General features: G+C 49.9%; 1 protein-coding gene across 1 annotated transcript in view; it reads left to right on the top strand.

Moving 5' to 3' along the window:
* Positions 1 to 7,573: 7,573 nt before the first annotated feature.
* Positions 7,574 to 23,709, top strand: part of VEGFC (vascular endothelial growth factor C) — a 72,312-nt gene continuing 56,176 nt past the window's right edge. Inside the window, exon 1 of the mRNA XM_081127201.1 lies at positions 7,574 to 7,824. Coding sequence (XP_080983327.1) covers positions 7,681 to 7,824 — 144 coding nt within the window. The 5' untranslated portion in view covers positions 7,574 to 7,680. The remainder of the gene's footprint in view (positions 7,825 to 23,709) is intronic.

Here is a 23,709-nt window from a genome sequence, read left to right as displayed (position 1 = left end):
CATAGAAAAGTGTCAAAAAAGTGAATTATATAAATGTATGAAGTCATAAAATTCATATATGATATATGCATGGAGAGAAAGAGGAGAATCACTGATATAATAAACAATGAAAATTAAGTTCAAAATCAGGGGAAAATTCTAGAAAGCATTAGGAAAAAACAAATAAATGGAACAAATACAAGAAAAGTTAACATATGAAAATAAAGGTACGTTATCTATATCTGTATTCAAGAAGTCCTAAAAAATATAAGGGGAAAGACAGTTTGTACCAATACTTTGAAGACATATAGCCCATAATTTCACAGAAATTACACAAACACATACACACAGACAAACATACATGAACTTAGATTGAAAAGACCAAAAGTGTGCCAGAGATATAACAAATAAATAACTATGGATATATTATGTAAAATTTAATAAAGTGAAAGACAAGGGAACATTCTAAAATTCTCCAACAAGAAATGGCAGGTTATCTACCGAGGACCAGCGTCCTATCAGCATCCTGGGCCAGCAGAGGGCGTGCGTAAGCTCCCGGTGCTGGCACCAGGCTGCTTTCAATCCATTGTCTCCCAAACTAGCTCTAGAACATTAAACAACATAGTCACCTTCTCCGTGGCTCAGTTTCCTCATTTATATCACACAGACCATACTAATTTCTGTCATAAGAGTATTAGGAGTACTAAGTGCATTAAAATAGGTAAAACCCATAAAAATACAGCCAGACACAGAACAGATACTACACGACTATAAACTGTATTTGCTGTCACGTTTCTTGGTAGCAATATTTGGAGGAGATCTACAACAGAATAAAATTTTCAGAGTGCTTAAGAAAAGATAGTTGACGTGAGAATTTTATATCCATTTGAATAATCATTTAAAGACATGGTTAAAAAACCAGAAAAATATACTAAATGTAAGGGAGAAATAAAGATGAATAAACTTATCAGTATTAAGTTTTAATTATTCATCATGCTGCAGGCAAAATGTATTGAGAGACTGTTAAATGTCAAGTATTCTTTTAAGTCCTTTACGCATATTAGCTAATTTAGTGCCCACGCAAACCACACCTGGCGGGGAGAGGTTCACCAGAGGTCACCAGGGCAGAGCTGACAGGCAGCCAAGAGCTGTCTCCATAGTGGGCCTTCTGTGTGAGGCCCGTACATGTGAGACGGGCCTTAAATACAAACCATCTGTTCCTTGCCCCCCTTCTGAGTCTTTCCCCCGCGAAAGTTTGTTTACACACGTTATCTCTGAGGAAAGGTCCTTGAGTGTGGTTTCAGTGGAAGCAGAAACCTTTCTTTCCAGGGAGTTTTGATTTCGGTTACCTGCCCTGTTGTGTTTTCTTCCACATAAAACGCCAGTTCACGGTTGAGTCCAATTATGAATGAAACCAATTATTTCAAAACCAAGGATGGGCACTGGCTGGGTAACACTCACAGGGAGATGTGTGCGAATCACGGAGCTGTATCGTTTCTGCTGGACAGATCACGCTGTCCTGTATCTGAGCGCAGAAAGGGAAACGGCATTAGAGTTGGGGACCTTGACTTTTCACTGCTAAGAAACAGCAATCATTGGTCAGCTATGCAGAACCTTAAGCCCACAATCATGAAAAAAGTAGCTAAGGAGAAAAAAAAAAAGTGCAGATTCAAACATGTCCACAGTCATCTAAATCTAGTTCTGTGGGTCTTGGGTGGAACTGGCCACGGCCTCCAGCTGCCATCTCGACACAAAGCTCAGTGGTGGGAGCTCTCTCACCCAAAGACCATCGCTTTCAAAGAATTCTTAAGAATCCCTAATTTTAAATCTCCTAAAGGAATGTCAATCCTGTTGTCAGAGGGTTAAACCTTGTGTCCTTTTAGATATTCAGTCTCTCAAGTTCTCTCAAGGTTAATTGTTCTCGTGCTCAAAATTACCCGAGAGTCCCTCTCCACTGCGGATCCTGGGCACTTTGTTAACGGCGTCTTTTCCAGGTGATAAAGCTTCTGATTTAAGTCATGTAGAGGCTCCTTTGGAGAACATGAAGGAAATGCAGCTCATAGCTCTCGGTGGTAAGACTGGCTACACTGCAAGACCTCCTCGTGGTGTTCGGCCAAACCTGCCCAGAGCCAGGTGGAGTCCAAGACTGGCGGAGAAATACGCAGCCTTAAAGGGAGGCCTGCGCCACGTTCTTGTGGTTAGAGTGGATGATTTCTCCCTTGAGTTTGAAAATACCACTGGCCTTCTCTGACTTTCACGAGGATTGGGAGTGTTAGGGACGGTAACGTTTCTGAACGCTCAGCAAGGCTTTGCAAAGCTCTGCGGTAACTCCCCCAGCACGAGGGTGTCTGTATTAGTGGGGGGATAGGTTGGAATTCAAGCAAGTTTTTGCTACTGTCAGAACCATACCTTTCCAGCAAACACCAGCTTTGTCCCACCTTGAAAAGTGGCATACGTTGACTAGGACATTCACACTCCAAGGCAAGGTGTCAGGGCAAGTGTTCAAAGGTATCCTCAGACTTGGGTTCTTGCACATGCCCATCTGCACCGTTTGCAGGATTAATCCGGTGCAGGGGGGGACATGCACCCGGAGACACTCTCGGCAACCTTAATAAAACTTTCTCCCCAGCCCTGACAAAGCACCCCAATCACTGTGTCCTCCTTGGGGGGGGGGGGTACTTCATGTCACGTGTTTGCAAGGTTCCAATGGAAGGAAGGCTTCCGGTGGCATTAGGCAGCCATCCTGAAGGGGTCAGGTCATCCTCATGCCATGTTTTTCAGTCACCCTCTTCATACTTCAGATCAGACATTGTGTCCCCAAGAAGAGTACTTCTCAGCAAGAATCTTTGGGTGTTTAAGGGTCAATGGGAACTTGAGTGCTTGATACCTGGTTGCCCCCCTTTAGGTTCACTCATCAAGGGCTTGAATACTTTCCATCCCAGTATTTGATTGTATGTTAAATCTCTTATTTCTGACTTGAGGCCAGTCAAAGAAAGTGAGGAAAGACCTGTAGTCATATGTGCTCCATGACCTACCCCTGTACGTTTTCTAAGGGTGGTAAAGAGCCTACCCCTAAAGTCTCCCATATATTCATCTTTTCGTTTGTTTGGGTGCACAATCTCCAAAAATGTTGTCCAATATCTAGTGTTGTTCTAAATCCCTCTGGTTTTATTAAGGAATTTGGGGTCTCTCAAACCATACTCAGGGTGTTCACAGAGCCTTTTCCATTTAATTTTATTGGTTCATAATAGCACATAAATAAATTGATGTGTATCTGGAAACCCTGAATTACATGTTCCTAGAATGACTGCAAATTTCTGTCCAAATTTCTGCCTATCCTACAGAGGCCTTGGAAAGTCTTCAAACATCACTCTCAGCTCAGAGCACGATCAGGCTTAAAGTCCACCATAAGGGTCTTGTTCCGGGCTCGTTCACATTCAGGGTTCCTGGCTGCCCAGAAGGCACGGGAAGCTTGTCAGAAAGAGGCTGGGGCAGGGACAACAGAGGACCACAGCGGGAAGGAGGGGAACAGGAAGGTTAAAGCTCTTAGGTTCAAGTTCTGATGTGGGCAGATCTAAAAGAAAGACAGTCTTTCACATTTTTCATTTATCTCTTCCACAGAATATTTAGAGGCAACTGTGGGGTCTGAATTTCTCTTGCAAGCTTTCTCATATCAAGAAAACACAGATCATTGAATGGTCACCATTTTCCTTCCTTGTCACTCTAAGGAGCTTCTCAAATGAACAATTTTGTTCTCATGAAAAGTTTCCCAAAACGGTCACTGAAATTCTAGACTTTCGTTGGTAAGTTATGCCATTTAGAAAGAGATGCACTGGTATCAGTGTGTAAAATATACCTAAGAGGCAGGAGTGTGGCCTGCAGGAGACACAAAGGTGGGTTTAGTCTGAGACAAACACGTGACCGTCTGGAAATGGCTGTTCAAATCAGGGGTTGGTTCACCTTGTGTCCTGGGCTCCCCAACCCAAGGGTAGGCATCCTCCAATGGCAAACCTGCAGCTCTGAAGTTCTTGGTAAATACAGCACTGGACGTGAACTTCCCGCTATCAACTACCAACAGAAAACACCCAAAAGAGTGGTGACGAAAAGCAATGTTGCCAGTAACAAGGCAGTTCCCCACCAGGCAGGTATGTTCTCAAATCCATCAAATAATCAAAAGATTCCTTAAAGGGATTCTTAGGGGACAAAACACACTTAGCATTTGGCAGGTTGATAAAAAGAGATCGGAACCGAGATCTAAGGCGAGACTCACCCCATCACTAGAAGGCCTCAGCGGTTCCTCTCACTCCTGAATTGAGGGGCTTGGCTTCAGCAGCAAGGGGGCTATCCATAGGATCTCGGTGGGACTGGCAGGTTGTTGAACTCCCCAAAATATCACCAGAAAACCTTTTAATAACAAAAGTTACACTGCACAGAACTCACGGCAGTGAGGGAGAAAGCCTCTCAGAAGACAGTCAGAATTAGAGTAAGTGGAGGAATTTGAGGTCTGGACTCAAGTAGGCTCAGGTGCGCCTTTCTAAGTGGGGGGCTGAGTAGGATGGGGCCAAGTTCCCGGTGCAGCGGTTTCGGGTGGGCTGACTTGGTAAGTAGGGGTCTGTTACTGATGAGCAGGCTTTTTGCCAGAGTGAGAGCATTGTCTTCAACATATTGATTTCTCGGCGTTTCCTGCAGCATGCAGCTGATTGAGTTACCAGTTCTCAATTTTGTCTTTCCTACGCTAAAATTTCCTAGAAGGCACCGGTAAGTCACACTGACACAAATCCATCTTTTGTCTAAGTCATGCGTACTTTCTCCCAGCATTTCCTTTAGTTAAAACAATAACAGTAGTAGGAACATAACCTGTTTGAGAGGAATGAAAGAGTCTGGATGTGCTTACCGCTGTATTTCAAAAAAAATTAGTACATATTTTTGATACATTTTTTATTGAATTTCTTGGGATGACATTGGTTAATAAAATTATATAGATTTCAGGGGTACGATTCTATAACACATCATCTGCCTACTGTATGGTGTGTTCACACCCCAAGACGAGTCTCCTTCCTTCACCATTTGTCCCCCACAGACCTTCTCCTACCTCCCCCACCCCTCCTTCCCCTCCCGATGCATTTGGATTCTGATGACTTTGCAGTCTTGACACTATGCTAGGCCTCGTGAGCACTGGAAATGCCTGAGATTCTCAACTTGGTTGCCTATTAGGACCCTGCCAACTGCCCCAGACCAATCAAACCAGAATCTCTGATGTGAGTGTGTGTTTTCAATTACAGTTGGCATTCAACATTTATTAGTTTCAGGTGTACAGCATTCTGGTCAGACACTTATATAACGTACGAAGGGACCCCACGCTCAGTCTAGTACCACCCAACACCACACATAGTTTTTAAATATTACTGACCCTGTGCTGTACTTCACAGCCCCGTGACTATTTTGAAGCCACTAATTTATACTTCTTAATCCCCTGAAATCTCCGTTAGGCATTCCAAGTAATCAAAGCTGAGAAACGCGGAGTCAGGCAATGGTTACAAAGAAGCTCAGCTTCTACTTAAATCCTTCCCCAGCGAGTCCTTAGCTCTTCCCTTTATCAGTGCTGAGGACGATATGGCAAAGCGGTCAAATGTGCCTGTAACAGAAAGACGGCAAGAGAACTAACACGCAGACAGGCGCCGCATCCCAACTCATCCCAGCACGCTGAGGACGGAGTGACTCTCAGAGGACAGATTTAACAAAGGCAAACGCCAGAGCTCAACTCTCGGGCACAGCCGACCAACTTCGCTCACGCAGGGCAAGCAATGCGGACGCGACTGAACAGCAGGACACGTGAAGCACTGGGAAACGCAGTGGATTTTAAGTGCAATGTGGGTCAACCCTGTGGCTCGGCTGCCGGGAAATAAACTCAACCGAGGAGGCTGCGTCAACAGACGCATTAAGGTCTGGACGCGGAAGGCCCTTTCTGGTGCTTGCTGGGTCCCCTTGAGGACGGAGTCTTCTTGTGGACCGTGTGCTAAGTGAAAAAGTTCAAATGAGATCAGGGTTGGTGAGGGAGCTTGGAGTTGCCGCAGGGAGAGCTGCTCCGCTGGGAGGAAAGCTCGCACAGGGAGAACACAACGTGTTTTTGAAAATACTTGAAGAATCACACATGGACGTTAGAGTAGGTTTACCGTGGCAAGTGCAGAAGTCGAAGGCAATGGAGAAGTGAAAGGAGAGGCCGGCTGTTCAGCAACCTTGGCCATCAGCGAAGGGAAAGGACAGGCCCGGCCCCTGGAGGTATTTAAGCCTTCAAGTAAACGAGGCCTGAGGGGAGTTTCAGAATGTGTAGAGCTGAATCCGATTAAGAACGTCTCCATCTAGGCTTTCGTGATCTGCGTTTCTAAAAGTAGCTGGGTAGAGACAGGGAGCCTTTTCGCCTGGCACCCTGTTGAAACCCTCCCCTTGGCTCTGTGCAGCCTGTGCCCTGGGTCCCCAGGAGGGAGGCCGCGGGGGCCAGCACCATGCAGGCTGGGGGCTGTCCTGTGGGGAGGTGCAGTCACTTCTCTGGGCAGCTGACCACGTGTCCAGCCTCTATCAGCCCCTTTCTCCCTTAAACCGAACCTCTTGCAGAAAGTGACCCTGTGTCTCTACTGCCCATGAGGACTCTGGCCAGAAGTTGGGATTCCCAAGGGGTCATCAGCCTGCAGCCCAGTGCCCGGCGGCGCGCAGACGGCTCCGCGGTGCTGGCTCACCGGCCACACGGCGTTACCAGCCCCAGGGACAGAGGGGCCGGTCCGGGGCCGGGTCCGGGAGGGGTCCCCGCCATCACGATGGTTTTCTCCGGGACCGCGCAGCACTCCGGGGCTCTTTGCAAACCCTGAGCGGGGCGCAGCGGGCCAGGCGCGCGGGAGTCGGACGGCGCCGGGCGCTCGGGACAAAGGGCCCCTCCTGCCCGCCAGGCGCTTTCTCCCGCGGCCACGCTGCCCCGCGCGGTCCCGGCCCCGGCGCCCGCCCGCAGCCCGCAGCCCGCCACCCCTGGGGCCGCCCCGGCTCCGCGCCCCGGGCCCCGGGGGAGGGCGGGACGGAGGGCGCGCGGGGGGAGGCGGGGCGCGGGCGGGCGCCGGGGCCGGGGAGCGCGCCGCGGGGCGAGCGCAGGGGAGGGCGGCCGGCCCGGCACGCTCCCTCCCTCGGCCTTTCTCTCACATAAGCGCAGGCAGAGGGCGCGTCAGCCATGCCCTGCCCCGCGCCCGCCGCGCCGCCGCCGCGCTCCCGGCCTCGCCGCCCGCGCCCCGCGCCCCGCGCCCGCCGCCCGCCGCGGCCGCCCGGCGCGCTCCACTCCTGGGAAGGGCGGGGAGAGGGGACGCGGGCCCGCGGGGGTTGGAGGCGCCGAACATCGCGGGGGCTTTCGGCCTGGCCCCCCTCTTTCCAAAGAGCACCAGCAGCCGCGCGCGCCGCGCCGCCGTCCGCGCTCGCCCGGCCTCCCCTCGCCGGCCCGGCCCCGGCCCCGGCCCCGGCCCCGGCCCGAGCGCGCGCGGGGAGCTCGGATGTCCGGTTTCCTGTGAGGCTGCCGCCTGACCCCGCGGCCACCCGCCCGCCCGCGCCGGCTGGACGGCGCCGCGCACGTCGGGAAGGCCGCCCGCCGCCCGCCCTCGGGCTCAGCGCGGGGCTCTCGGGCGCGCGGAGGCGAGCAGCGGGCCGCCGCGCCCCGGCCGGGCCACCATGCGCCGGCTGCGCGCCCTGTCGCTGGCGTGCTCCCTGCTCGCCGCCGCGCTGCTCCCGGGCCCGCGCCACGCGCCCGCCGCCGCCGCCTTCGAGTCGGGACCCGGCTTCTCGGACGCGGAGCCCGACGCGGGCGAGGTCAAGGTGGGTGCGGGTCGCGCGCGGGCTGGGCGGCGGGGGGACGGCGGGGTTCGGGGCGCTGGGGACCGAGACCCCCCGGTGCGTTCGTGTGTCACCTTGTGTCCGCCGGACCCAGACTTTGCGAGCGGGCTGCACGCTCCCGGGGAGGAAAGTTTCCTTCTGTTCTCGCTGAAAGTTGTTGCCGCGGAGGGAGGCGAGGTGCCCGGGCGCAGGGCCCGGGAGCGGGCCGGAGGGTGACAGGCGTCGGGAACCTGCGCCCGGGGCGCCCTGAACCTGCGCGGGGGGCGCAGCTCCGGGGAGCCGGCTTCACTGGCGTCCGGGGGCGCTTTTCTCCCCGGCAGGTTAGGGGGAGGCACTCAGCCCTGGGGCCGGGACGCAGCCCCGCGGCTTGTCTCCCCCGCGCAGCCCGGGCCTGGGGGCGCAGCCTTAGGGAAAGGAGAGGAGTCGGTGCGGGCTGGATGGGGGGCGCAGGACTTCAGAGTCACCGCGGGAAACCGGTCCAAAGCCAGGCGCCCCCCGACGGCTGTGGATCGCGGCCGGGCGTGACTTTCCAACTTCATAAGCTCTGTATGTCTGAAACCTGGTCGTAATATTCTGAAAAGTAAGGTGGATTTTGTTTGTTTTGTTTTGTTTTGTTTTGAATAAGCAACATTGTAACTCTTTGCCTAAAACAATGTTGCCAAGAGGCTCCTGAGAGGTCCTGGTGTGCAGCGGGAGCTGTGCGTCTGCCTGCTCCCGCGCCTCCCCGCAGAGGCTGCGTTTTCGCCGGACGGCTGGGGTCCGACCTAAGGCGGTGCCCCCGCAGCCCCGCCCGGCTCCCGCTCCAGCTGGAGCTGCGGGAAGGCTCCCTCCCCGCACCGGTCCCCTGCCCGGCCCCGAGCGCGCGGCTCGCGTCCCGGGGCCAGAGGAGAAGCTGGCAGCCGGGAGCTGCGTGATGAACAGGCACGGAAAGCTTAGAAGTTAAACCGCCTTCCCACCAATTAAATGCCACCAGGGTGTAGCAGGGCACCCACTGGCACGTCCCCTGGTTTCACTTTCTGTTTCTGCCAAGTCCGACCACCAGAGCCTTGACTAAGGTGCCCACTCGGTGCAGACAGTGCGGAGCAGGAGGTAACATGGGAAGGGCGCCGGGTAAGCTAAGCGCCCCCAGGAAGGTGGGACCCCGCTGGGACCCTCCTGAAGGAGGGCGCAGGTGTGTGCCTGCCTGCCTGCATGTGATGTATAGGTGCCGCTGGGCTGTGAAAGGCAATTTATTTTTAATGTTCAAATCTGGCTTCATCGGCGATGCAATCAGTTTCCCCCTTGGTCATGAAAACCTTTATGCCTTTCTGTTTGCTTTCCACGCTTGACCACCCTTTGTGTTCTGTGCCGTGGATATGGGTTGATATACTCTGTGCCCAGCCTGGGCTCTTTTCAATGTGATGAAACAGAACTTGAAGTCTCTGAGCTCCGCGGGCCACAAGGCGGTGTATTATTCCGAGTAACAGTAGTTGAGTAGAGGCTGGACAGGGCGTGTGTCCTGTGTCCCTGATGGGGAACTGCCCACAGGCGTGGCCCACACTCCCCGTCTCCCCCTCGTGGCCTAAACAGTTGCCTCCTGTAGACTTAAGCCCTAGGGAGGAGCTGATAATTTTCTGTGAAGTACCTAAGCCCCAAGAAGAGATTTCAGAAGGTCAATAGAAGGTGCTAACTATACATAATCTCCAATAAAGGCAATTTTTTGGTAATTGACACTTAGAAAGCTTTTTTTAAAAAAAAAAATTTTAAATACAAAACAGCTCACAAGCTATGAATCAAGGTTAGCCATCCAGTCCTTCACCCCACCCCCAAAGCCATACAAAAAATTGGAGACAAAATCACAAATGGAAACAAGATATCCATGTTCCTCCACTTAAATTAGAATTTGTTAGGTTCCTCTTTCTAGTGATCTGTGGTTGTAAGACTTACTCAAAAATCCTGAAGTATTTCTCTGAAGGATGTTAATGTGTAACCAAGACAACATCAGAAAAGTAAGGCTGACAGAGTGTTGCATGATGGGGAAAAAAGAGGAAATATTTAAAATTATCATCCCATGAAAGAAAACTGCAAAAGCTAGAAAACACGCTAGGTTGCTACCTACAATCATGTGCCATCATGAGATAAGGTAGAGTTTACTCTGGTTGGAGTTGAGACTTTTGATTTTATTTGTTGTTGCTTTAATAATATGTTTTTATTGATTTTAGAAAGAGGAAGGGAGAGGGGAGAGAGAAACATCAGAGAGAAACATTGATCGGCAGCCTCCTGCAGGCCCCCTACTGGGGATCAAGCCCGTGAACCAGGCATGTGCCCTGACTGGGAATCGGACCACCGACCTTTCAGTACATGGGATGACACTCAACCAACTCAGCCACACCGGCCAGGGCCGAACATGGATTTTAAGAAAAAAGTTGGTTCACAGAAACAACAAAAAAGGAAGAATTACATCACATGAAATATACTTATGGAACTTTTTTCCATAAAGTGGGTTGGACTGGGAGCATAAATACCTAGATCCTTATGTGTTTTTAGAGTAATAAATGCAAGGAGAGCATATTTTATGGTGCAAATGCCTATGTTACAGATCAAGCTCAACATAAGATTTACAGTCTGTGTCCACTGAGTGAGTAATGCAGGAGATGAAATAGTGAGTGAACGAATATAGCGTCTTATTTTCTGTTTTACACAAATAGCTTCAAATATTCCTACATGTACAGTTAAGTGCAAAAAAGTAGATTAGCTTAATAGGACCATCAGTTGCTTTCACGAGAATAGCTCTTTTTAGTTTCTATAATAAAAGCACACATAGTTTATGGTAAACATCACAAAAAGCTTCGTAATAATGACGGCTGGTTTGCAACAAGCCAGATTGCCTTCCTCCATCGTTTACAACTCTGCCTACTTTTATACTTGTTTCATTTTATTTCCTTTCTCACATTCATCAGTAGTGATGTTTTTCAAAATACCATCTGTGTGCCAACTGCGGCAGAATTCCTTCGGGGTCTTGAATCGGTTTTCCTCTTACCTGACATCCATCACACCCGTGGGCTTGGGTCTAGGAGGATGCTGTTTTAACTAGCATCCTAAGTCGTCCTCGTGCGCAGTGATGGTTTCAGACTCGCCGATCTGTGGCATGCAGCAACGGTTAACTTCATTGGTTTTATGATCTTCACTATATAACTGTCGAGTTTGCAGGGGAAGCTGTTAGGCATGGAGCATCTTAAGACACAGAAGCCATTTTTTCTCTCTTCAGGGAGCTCACAACTCAGGTAGGAGAAAAAAAACCACAAGGGGCTTAAGCACAAAACTTCAGTGAGATAGGGGAATGGAACCAGCTTTGTCTGGGTCCTGAAGTTTGTGCGAGAGAGTCATCCGTGAGGCCCAGCTGCCCCAGGTGCCCGGACACAGGCAGAGCCTGAGCTGTGCCTTGAACGAGCATTTCCAGCAGATGACCCCATCAGACAGACGTTTCTGGCCTTGGATGGGAGAGAAGGTGAGAAGGCGGACACGCTGAGGGGTTCTGTAGGGTGAGAGTGGAGGCTCTTCACGAAGAACACGTTTGTAGAGTTGGATGGGATCCGCTGTACGTGGCCAGTGTCGCTGGGGGGCGTGGAGGGCTGGCTGTGTGTGACCTGAGCATCTGGACCACAGCCCGTGAGGGGCTGCGGGAATCATGCGTGGGGTCGGCGGGTGGTCAGGGCCTTTGCTGTGGGGGTGGGCGGTCTGGTTACGATGCCACAGCAATAGCTCAGAAGGGAAGCAGTGGACAGTCAGAGCCCAGTGGGAGCAGAGACCAGAAGAAAACACTGTGGGAGGGCGAGCCTGTCGCTCTGGGGACTGGCTGAGGGGACGTGGGGTGGGAGCATCACCTGGACGTCCGCGTGACGGTCCTAGGACAGCGTCGCCCCTGCTTGTCGGGTTAGGGCATTTCGGAGAGAGAGAGACTGGTTTCCGTGGAGGATGGCGGATAATGCAGGTGTTATTCCACAGAGCCCTTAAGATTTCACTAAACTGAGGAATCTTTGGAGAAGCGCGTTAAGCTTTGCAAATTCCATCGCATGAAAGGGAAATTGTTGTCTAGGATCAGCTGGACTTAAGCTGCATAATATACCAAAAGTACTTAAGCGTTTGACAGGTCTCGTTAGAGTCCCTGAAGGAACAGTGACAGTGTGCGCACCCCATTCCCCGGCACTGGAAACGAGAAGGCGAATGTCCAAGTGAGATGGGCCCCGACGTGCCCGTGAGGCTCCGCCCTTTGCCGCAGCGCCCCCGAGCCTGGCGCTGCTGTACCCAGGCCGGGTCTGGGACGTGCTTCAAGCCCCACACTCCTGGCAGCCGCCGTCAGTCTTCGGGAAGGGGGTTCCTGTTGGGGAAACGCGCGGTTTGTGGGAGCAGAGACCTTCGAAGGCCCTTCCCCTCCTCCGCTCGCTCTGCACGATCCACGTGAGAGGCTCGGAGTCTCCCCAACAGGCCTTTCCGAGGAGGGCGGCGATGGTGTGACCAAAGGACTGGGTTCTTGTCCCCTGTCCCCGGGCAGCGGGTGCTTTCATGGCAAGTCCGCGGTGGCTCTTGACCGTTTCCCTTAGAGGGTGGGATCAGGTGCTTCACCCACCTGTCGCCTGAGAGAGGCCTGACCCCGACTCTGAACGATGCTGGGGACTGGCGGCTGTGGACACGGAGCTCAGCCCATCTTTCACTTTGGTGCTGCTGCTTTGTGTCCTTTCTCCTGAACCCTGGACACCTTCCTGGCAGCCATTCGCTCGCGGGATGGTTGTCATCAAAACTGCGGTACCGGGAGCAGCGTGTTACTGGTCTCGGTGGCTCATCGGTGGGTGTCCTGTTCCTTCTACATCGAGCTGAGGAGGGTGGAGGGTGGTGGACTGGAAGAGTTCTCTGGTTTTCCAGGCCTGGGGTTCTGGAGAGGGGAATCTTGATCTTGTTGTCAGCTTGGCTCCCACCTGCCGTTTCCTAGTTCCCACCTGGATGCTCTGGGACACAGGAGCTGGGGTGCGAGGGATGTGTTCCCTGGGCCCCTAGCACGGTCCCCTCCGGCAGCTGGAGGGGACTTCACAGGTTCAGATCACCTCTAGAGACCATAGATACCTTTGTACATGAGAGAAGGTGTTTGCATGATAATTACATTACATCTGCAGCACCCTGAGCACTGTGTGTGCCTTGCCCTGTGCTAAGCATGTCACAGGTTGACTTTCCTTTGTCCCTGCACCTCCATGGGACAGACACCTCACATTGCATTAAAGACAGCGAACCCGGACTCCAGTGACTTACCCAGGAGCAAGAATACAGCTTTTTTTTTTCTTTTAAAACGCTTTTGCAGCATCCATTTTAGAGAAGTGTGCTGATGGGCTTGGGCTGCAGGTTTTGGGGAAGACCCGTGACCCGCCCTCCTTCCCTCCCTCGACCTGTAGCCGCGTGAAGGTGGGGAGAAGTCTGACCATGCAGGGGTGGCTCCTGCTCCATCTATTAACCTCCCGGTTCCCTTCAGCAGAACAATCTGAGATAAGCTTGGACTCTCCCCCCGGTTTGCATGTGGTGCCCCTGTGACGAAAGGTAGGTCACGAAAGGCCTTGTCCTCAGTGATGCAGGGAAAGCTGCAGGGCAGGGCCTAGCTGGAAGCCCTGACAAGTCGGCAGCTTTCCCGGCTGCACGCATGTAACTGCAGCGGAGGACTGTGATCGTGCCGGTGCCCAGTCACCTTTCACTGGGTTGGGAAAGAACGTCTGTTGGCACTTCTTCCCAGTCCAAGCCTCTGCTGTGTCACCTTTCGCCTGCGGGTGACAGTCATCCGGGTAGAAACGCGCTCCACAAATCCCACAGCCGCCCACGCTGTGTCGCAGGACGTGGGTCTGTAGCTTTGAATTGGTACCCACCGTGAATTAAGGCATCTTTGACACGTCACATTAAAACGATGGAGCAGAGAACTCCAAGACGTGATTGCTCGTCTTATTTACAGTGTGATTCTAAATGCCATGGCTAGTTTAGATTTGTCTGAGTAATGGTTTCTCCTAAAATTTACTCACAGGAATTACTCGGGTGGTGCCTGTCCTGAGTTGACTGACTTCGATCAGAGTTTGTGGCTTTAATTAGAGAGAAGAGGTTGTGGCTCGTTTGGCTTTGTTACCACCCACCACACAGTCCGTCACATCGCTGCCCTAACACCCTCCGCTGGTGGCTTCCTGCCGTTCCCTGTGCTGGCTGTGCCCTGGGGCCCCACTGCTGGAAGGAACCCCGATTCCTTCTCTGCAGCCCTGGAATCCTGAGGCTCATTTACCTAAGTTATTTGGCTCTGTCACCCTGCTCTGATCTGACACAGCTGTCCATAGTCTTCATTCATCCTCTGAGTCTGACTTGGGTAAAGAGATAGTGAGGTATTTATTTGAGGTGCTGCCGTAGACGCTGAGGGGCAGGGTGAGGACTGAGGTGCCCGTCTCAGTGGGTATCTGGGATGCACTGGGTTTCCCAGAGGCTTCTGGGACTGGAGTTCAGGAGGTCCCAAGGCCGAGGGACTGCAGAGCCTGTTGGCAAAGGCTGTCCTGGGTCACCTGGCTGCCTCCCTGACTACCTGGAAGGGAAATCGAGGGCCCCAGAAGGAGACTGTGGACACTGCTAACTCCCTCTTACCCATTAGTACCTGGTGTATGAACCTTCAGGTCCGAAGCCTCCTGTTCCAGTCTGTCCAGGCCGGGCCAGTTCAGTCGTTCTCACTAGCGGGAGCTTCAGTGCTGGGCAGGAAATGACAAGGCACTAGGTGATTCAGAAAATGTGGAGGGAGGGAGTCCTGTCACAACAAGCACATCACCGTTTTTCAGAAACAGGAAACGTACTCCTTAGAACACCAGAGATGAGTTACCCTCTAAGGGCTGACATAGCAGAGATGTTGTAGGTCTCCTGGTTTCCCCAGAGCCGTCGGCCAGGCTGCTGGGGTTGCCTGGGCCCGGTGGGCCAGCGTGGGCCAGTGTGGGCCAGTGGGGGCCAGCGGGGGCCAGTGGGGGCCAGCGTGGGCCCGGTGGGCCAGCAGGGGCCAGCGGGGGCCAGTTTGGGCCAGCCGGGGCCAGCGGGGGCAAGGCGGGAAGATGGAAAGCCGAGTAGCTGCAGGTCACAGACACCAGGGCGGGAGGGCCTTTCGGAAGCTGAAGGGTGAGAGCAGAGTCCGGAGGTGGTGATGTCGGTGCCCAGGGACCAGGAGCGGGGCGTCAAGGTAAATGGGGGGACATTGCGGAAGACCCCAAGGGCAGGACCTACGCAACAGGAGCCTCTGAAATTCTCCAATGAGATGCTGAGAATGCTGTCGGGAGGGGCTTCTTCTGGCTTCGTTGTGCAGATGCGTCTACACAAGCCGGTCAGAAGCTGGCCCAATGCTCCCGAAAGCCGGTTTCAGCTGCAGCCTCTCTGAGTGTCCACAGTGACTGGGCTCCTCCATTCGGTGGCACCCGCATATGTTCCTGAGCCCTCCCTAGGCTCCTGGTTTCTGATGTTGACAGTGACAGTCCTTCCGACTCATGCAAACACCCATCACCCTACTGTCTGGAAACATTTATAAAGAATATTAATAGCAGGCATCTTTGCCGTTATGGCTCACATTCCACACAGAGCAGGGTAAACAGTGGTCGTGCTCAGACACACACACACACACACAGCCGTAGCCACACAAACACATTCACACTCACACATACGCACACTCACACAATCCCACACACATACACACATATACACAAACTCATACGCATACACTCACACACAGTCACAGTTACACACATTCAGACTCACACTCATATAATCACATCCATACATACACTCACAGAGTCACACACACACAATCCCCCCCCACACATACACTCAGACACAAACACATTCACACAGTCACATACACATTCACACTCACAATCCCATACACACACACACACAAACACATTCACACACAAACACACACAGTCACACACACAAAATCCCCCCCCACATACACTCAAACATAGTCACATTCACACAAACATTCACACTCCCACAATCACACACATTCACACATACACAGTCACACACAAACACATTCACAGTCACATACACATTCACACTCACAATCCCATACACATACACACACACACACACACATACTTCTTAATGGCTCTTGAAACAGCTAACCAGGGCTTATGTGTTTGCCTAGCTTAATATTTTTAGACAATCCATTAAAAGAGAATATTTTTAAAAAATCAGAGTGTATGAGATTAGGCTCTTCATAGTTTATACACTTACTTACAGGTCAGCTGGCTATTAAGCAAAAAGAGAGGCAGCCCTAAAATGTCCTAGCAGTTTCTTCTTTTGCAAATACACATACAAGTATTCTCGCTAACAGTAAGACTGGAAGAGGGCAGAAAGGAGCCATCGAATAAATAGTATAATTAATTGTAGCTGCTGGTATAATTTTTTTAATGTGGCAGAAAAATTCACTCAGATTCAAAAGACACCTATTAGAAAACGAACACACTAAAGAGGAAGTTCCCAGACGTGCAGCTTTGTGTGAATAACACTTCAGAGTCGAAAAGGCTGACATCTCAGCACGTTCAACCTCAGTACTGTCCTGTCTGGACAGGTGGGGAGGCCACAGATCTTGGAGCGGGTCAGAAAGGTGCGGTTTGCAGTTTCTGTGTTGTAACGCATCTGCCCTCACGGTGTGGCCCCCAGCGTGGCTCCACGTTTGTGCAGTAGCGACGCCTCACTCGGAAGAGGCGGAGGCTGGAGACGAAGCTCGCTCTCCTGCGACCCCGGGCCCCGTGCTCTGCCCTTCCTCCCAGGTGCCTAGATCCCTGCTCGTCCCAGTCATGAAGCTGTCACCTGCTTTCGTGACCTACCTGTTCAGTAGACAGGCAGGGCAGTGGGTGGGAGCACAGCTCTGGAGCAGGGCTTTCAGGATTCGCATCCTGGCTGTGTGATTTCACGTCCTGCCTTTGCCACCTACTACCTGTGTGGCCTTGGGCAAGTTACTTACCCTCTCTGCGCTTCTTTATATATAAAGTGAAGACAGTAACTAACGCCTACCTCATCAGGGTGTTTTGAGGAATTGAGAACAGAACGTAAGTGTCCCCTAGAGCCGTGACTGGCACGCAGCGGCATTCTGCCCGCTCTGGTCGGACAGAGAGGCTTCCCCCTCAGAGAAGCCGCGGAGACATGAGCACCGTGTCCCAGGCTTACGGAGTAACTGTGACACCCTTCAGAGGGACTCGCCAGCACCATCCTGTGTCCTACATGCTTTGTAGTACAAGCTTCCTGACCATGTCTGGATTTCTAGAATATGGAAGCAGGATGTAATACTGATGTTTGATTTTGAGAGTTGGGGGATCCTGTGTGTGGGATCGCTCCGTGTGAGGAGGCCTTGTATTGTTCTGCATTTAGTTTGTTCCCACCTCTCCCAGGTGCCTGGGTTTGCGTCTGTCCTTGAGGATGACAACCCTGGCCTAGTCCACCGAGGACAAGGGGATGGTGACCATCCCTGAGGCGCTTAAGTCGTTGGGCGAAAAGGACTTGGGACACACGGGATTTTTAAAATGCTGTGTAATGTCACATGGACTCATCCTGAATACTGACGGAGCTTAAATGCGGGCAAGTTTAAATCTCTGTTAGAGAAACAGGCTAATGCTGCTACTTGAATGTGTAAGTGTCTCAAGTCTTTATATTATTAACTGGCACAGGAAACAATCCAAACATGCATCCCAAATGTACAGTGAAATCACCCCAGGATATCTAAAAGGTGAAGACATACTTTCACCGAATAAAATATAAGGAAATGTAATGGTAGCCCCAGCCGGGTGGCTCAGTTGGTTGGAGCATCAACTCGGCACACCAGAAAGGTTGCGGGTTCGATTCCCTGGCAGGGCCCATAACTAAGTTGCGGGCTTGATCCCCAGTCGGAGCGCATATGGGAGGCAACCAATGGATGTTTCTCTCCCTTGGCCTCTCCCTCCCTTACTCTCTCTCTAAAATCAATAAACACATCCCAAGGCGAGGCCAGGCCGGCGAAACTGTAGTGGTAGGATGTCTTAGGCGAGAGTTGAAGCGGTGTAAGTGTGGGGGCAGCTGTGGGGCTGTGCTCCCCTGTGGGTGCTCTGCCAGCGTGGTCTGTGCTGTCCTGAGAACCCCTTACTCCTGGGGGAGGTCTGGTTACTTGAGGGCTCTCATGTGCTCCCAACAGCTGACTTCGTTGGGTGGTTCTCTTTGCCAGTAAATTAATAATATTTTTTTCTTCCAACTTGCTAAAATACTTAGAAAGGATAACCAATTCCACTCCTCCCTACTCCCTTCTACTCCCCCCCCGCAAAAAAAAAAAAAAAAAGCAGACTCTGCCGTCGCGGTTGTTGGGGAGATTCTTGCCTGTGGGGGGTGACACTGCCACAGCCACACTCCCTCCCCCCTGGGAACTGGCCGGAGCTGAGGAAGCTGACTGCTTAGCGCCGCCTCAGCCAACCAGGGTTCAAAGCTTTAGTGCCTTTTTCTGAAATGGCAGAAATAATTAGTGTGTTGGTCACGCCCTATAACCTTTTCTCAAGAATACAGTGTCCTCTTGTCTTCATTGACGCTTCAGTGGGGTCTTTTCTTCCTTCAGTGTCCATCCCCCACACACGAGAGAGTGGGTAAGTCTGGTAAATTTAATCAGACTGAAATCTTTAAGAAAATGGCCTTTCTTTTTATAGTTTTGTTTATTTTTTAAATTTTTATGGAATTTATTGGGGTGGCATTGGGAAAAAAGAGAACAGTCTTGACTTGCTTTCACCTGGAGTGAGCACAGAGGGGCCAGGAACCTGAGCTGGAGCCTCATAAACCCGAAACGGAATCATTTCCTCACACTTCGCATTCCCTGGAAATGGCCACTGAATATCCAACACCAGATGCGAGGCTGCTTTCGACCACCGCCGATTACTTTACTGCAATACCGTTGCCCACACGGAATATTTTTAATTCTTTCTGTTTGTGTCTGTTGTGTGTATTTAGTTACTTTATCTTTCCAAAGCCCTCTTCCAACTTTCAGTTTTGAAAAATGGAACACTTATTTAGGTTCATGTTGGCTTACGGGCCGTAATATTTAAGACTTCCCTAAAAAACAAACTATTTTGTCTCAGAGCCAGATTTTAGTTTTGGGATGCTAGGGATTCGTTGTTTGTTCTCTTTGAACCCTGGGTCTTTGTCTTAATTTTGGTGCCCACCCACCCACGCATCCATCCATCCATCCATCCATCCTTCCACCCACCAGTCCATCCATCCATCTACCATCCATCCACCCATCCATCCATCCATCCATCCATCCATCCATCCATCCACTCACCCACCCACCCACACATCCATCCACCCATCCACCTATCCATCTATCCATCTACCCACCCATCCACCCACCTATCCATCCGCCCACCCACTCACCCATGCCAGATTAGAGTGTTATCAAGGCCCACGTTATTCCTGGGTCATGACCATCTCCCTTAAAATTGGGTCACTTGAAGCCTCTTTATGGCATACTGATTAAACAAATAATGATGTCATAAACTATAGTTCAAATGACATATTTTTTTCCTCCCACACTGGCAGCAAAGAGACCTGCTCGGTTGGGACCATTGCTGTTCTCTGGCAGAAAACACACCTGTGGGTCCCATGAGCACAGCGCAGTCGCATCCCTGTAAGCACTGGAATACAGCACACCCTGACGCCTAGGTTAGGAGTTAAAGGTGGAAATATTTAGAGTCAATAGTACATTTTCATGTCATGCTCACTTAACCTTTCAGGCTCTTCTGTGACCTTAAACTGGGGACAGTGTTAGTGTGACTGCCCAAGTCTCACTGAGGGCCCTCCAGCTTCCTCCCCCAGAAAACACCTGAAATTCCGGTTCTGCCTTCATAGGCCAGTTTTTAAAATTGAGGTTGCCCCTGATGTTGATTCTCACTGCGTTCCAGCTCTGTCTGTGCCCTCCGTGTGCTGGGAGGAGGGATATACAGACGCCTCATTGGCCTCAGATATTGCAGCAGTTGTGCCCTCTTAGGGCTGGACGTGGGGTTCCTCCCCAGGCTGACTTAGACTCCTGCAGATCACACTTTCTGTTCAGAAGCTGAAATGTAACCTGTAGACCAAGGCACTCAGAAGCTCCAGCTGGGTCTGCACCGGGCAGGTGGACCGTCTGTAACTCCCCCTGCGCTGTGCAGGGCCCGAGAGTGTTCAGTTTGCTCAGTGAGTGGGTCATAGACGAGTTTCACTAGGTATCTCTGTAAAATGCCGAGCAGCCAGTTGCCACTAGCCTGAACTTGAAAGAGCTCCGGGTAAATATGTATATAAGTAAAACTTGTCGAGTTTTAGTCCAGTGTCGCCAGGAGATCCTAAACATGATTTCCATACCTGTCTCGGTGGGTTTCTTTCAGACCTGACGGCACCGGGATGGCTGAAGCTGTGTGACCTCACTGGCAGCACGTTGCAGCATTGTTTTCTGTCCCTATTTAAGTTCAGACTTTTCCAGAACAGTGTCTGCTTTTCTGAGGCTAAACTGTTATAATTTTTGTTGATTGAATGCAAAGGGAGCATTTTTCTTCTGTGTGGGTGCGTGGCTGTCCCCCGACGTGAGCTGGTCCCACCCTGCGTGCAGTCAGAAAAGTGCAGGAATTCGGGGTCCATGGCCACCCTACGTGGTTAAAAAGACCCTGATGCAGGGCTCGGTGGCTCACTCCAAAGCGAAGCACCCCACTTGGTGCCATGCCCTGGGTGCTGCTGGGCGGGCTAACACTCTTTCATCGACAACATTTCAGACACTCTTCTTTATAAATTTATTTTCCTTTTTTTTCTCTTTATTCCACCTTTTGACTCTAGTATAATATTTTGCAATTAAGTCTTTTTAAACACACTTCAAACAACTTTTGCTCATTGTAAAATACCTACGTCCACCACTGCCAGGAATTATTGTTTATACCACCCTGCACTGCAGCATGTAAGTGTCATCCAACCGAGAATGCCAGCATTCAGGTCGAGATTAGATTTTCTTAGAGCACATTTAAATTTGAATTTAAAGTCTTTTGGAAAATCAGGTTCCACAGACTTTGTAGTCTTTCCCTCAATACATCTTCCCACTATTTTGATGCATAAATGATGCTTTAAATTAGGGTGACTTCAATATCATTGTAATATTACCTGGTTTATGATTGAAAAACTTAGTACATATGTTGCATCCATAAACACAGAAATATACACTATGCGTATATGGTATGTGCATTTAGTGAGAAGATCTGGTGTTTTTTCCAAACTCTCATCAGTACTTTTGTTTTTATTGTGGTATTGGGGAAGGAAGTCATTCTTTGGCAACATGTATGAATTTGTAATAATTTGTCAAATTTATTTCATTGCTATAATTTGAGTTCACAAAGTTTGGGGAACATATTTAGACACACAGGGACAGGAAGAAGATTTGCCAGTGAGACACGCAGGAACCTGAGAAGGCGGGTTCTCGTACAGGGTGTTCCAGAGCAAACGCTGTGCAGCTGGGGACTGACGATGGGTAGCCACACCTGGGTCACGTTTAGTTATGCAAACCTGACCTCTGTCCAGTGAGATAAATACAGTTTACAATAGCTCTTATAATCAGTTGTTCAACAAAACATCTTGCTCTCGGGAAGGATGATTTGGTCAAAATCGTTTAATTAGCTAATTCCTACTTGAATCACCATTTGACTAGACTAGATGTCCTGGTGATAGATAGTTTGGGATTGCTGGCACTAATTGGAGAGAGAATGCTTTATTTATTTTTCAGGGCATCTTAAGGAACAATTTTTCCTCCAGTAGCATTCTTTTCTAGGAGGGAGTACTTTACTTACTTGCTTTTTTTAAAATATGTTTTTTCTTTACTTTTGGTGTTGTCTTTCTGGCTTCCAATTATAAAAGTGAGCAAATATCATTAGACATTCTTTGTACCTTCCAGCATGGTTAGTCGTCCAAGTTTACGAGCAGCAATATGTCTCCCAGAGAAAACCGAGCTGCACGCTGACCACAGCCAGGCCATCAGCGTCCGGAAGCTCTAGGTCCCCTGCTCCCAGTTGTTTGCCTACTTACGTATCATTCTGATCAAGTTCAGTATGTTGGTGATTTTCATTGTGATCAGAGTCCAACTATTTCATTTTAAACTGTACACAGAAAAGACACCAAGTTATTAGATATGAAGAATTATTTAGAATTTGGTTATAACTTCAAGCAGAATAAGCGGAAGAACTAGATTTCTAGGCACATTCTGACTATAAAATAGGCACCTTACAGGTGGCAGAATAACTTTTACATCTGTGTCTGTCATTTCATAACATTTATTCATTTGTTCACCAAGTAGTCACTGCCTTCTGTGTGTTAGTGTTTAAGCTATGAAATAAAATCTGAGGAAAACAATTCTATGAAATTCCAAGGTGTCACCGGTTTATATGTTTTAAAGTTTCATATGTATAATAGTATTATTAATTTTTATGGGATGTGGGTATGGACAAGAGCTAAGGTAACTGGCATCTAGGCCAGTGAAAAAGCTGTTACTCGGCTCACGCGGTGGCTTTTAACAGTCAGTGAGTTTGCAGCCTCTCTGTTACTGGTCATGCCAAATAAGGATCAGAGTGTGAAATGTTTTGAATGAGATGAAGAACACTAACTGGGTTTTCCATCATTTAAACCACTAATTAAAGATAAATGATACTATAAAAGGTAACACATCGAAATTTGAAAACAAATCCAAGTTGTTCATTTGATATATACAGAAAGACAACACCAAATAAAATAAAACAAAATCCAAGCCTTGTGCATGTTAATAATATTCTATTTTTGCCTTAATCATTGGGTCGTAGCATCACATTTTACTTAATAAAAGACAGCTCAGGTTTGGTCTGCTGGGGTCAGGATCAGAAACGATGCTTCTCTGACCCTCCAGGTTCCCCTGACCTTGTGCTGGGGCTTTTGACCTTGGCAGCACCTGGAAGTGAGACAGGGCACAGACCCCATCACGGGTTGTGTCTTGGGCTTGTGGTCTTGCCTTGGCCTGCTGGTTGCTGTTCATTTTCTTAGTGTGATTCAAAGGGCTCCGTGGAAATTTTAGATGTGGTTGAGACCAAGCTGTGTTTGAAGACTTGTGCAGTCAGTTGAGAAAAACTGATTTCCCAGCTGTCTTTGCAGCGAGTGTTGCCATAGGGAAAGCTGCGGGCAGTGAAACACAAGACAAAATGTAGGTGGGATTGGTGGAAAAACTGCTTTCCTGGTAGGTACTGCCTTTCTTCCTGTTTTATTTCCTCCCTGGAAATCAGAAAATCCCTTCTGATTAAAAAAATTACTTTACACTTCTCCAAAGAGCACTTTTAGACTATGGGGACTAACATTTTTATAGTTATTAATGTCAGCCAGTGAGCATGTATGCCTTTCTAAATTTATTGCACTTAATCCGTTGCCCCGAGAGTTAAAATAATTCAATGTCCAAGTTGGATACAATCTTTATATCCAACATTCTTTGCCAGCTGATGGACTATTTTAAAATTCCGTGTTTCTATTTTGTAAAAACGTTCAGAAGTAGCCACATTTCAAATAAATAAAAGTTCTGTTTATTAGGAAGACTGTACCTTCTGCCCCTTTTTACTGTTAAAACTGTTAATACCCTGGGTGTGACCCCGGACCAATTCTGATTTTCTGAAAATGGTTCCTAGAGAGAACAGAGAGAAAGAGAATTCCCATAGGATTTAGAGAGAAAGTTAGATGAGAAGCCTCAGAATGGACAGGAAAAACTGCAAACGAGATCGTATTTTTATATCATCAGACACCTGGCCTGTTCAAACGCTGTGGTGGATTCTAGGCTTTGGGAGCCTAAGATGGTCATCCTCGTGGCAG

Source organism: Miniopterus schreibersii, assembly GCF_964146895.1.
Source record: "Miniopterus schreibersii genome assembly, chromosome: 2".
NCBI lineage: Eukaryota > Metazoa > Chordata > Mammalia > Chiroptera > Miniopteridae > Miniopterus > Miniopterus schreibersii.
Note: the sequence above shows the minus strand (reverse complement) of the source record. Positions and strands in the feature narration are given on the sequence as shown.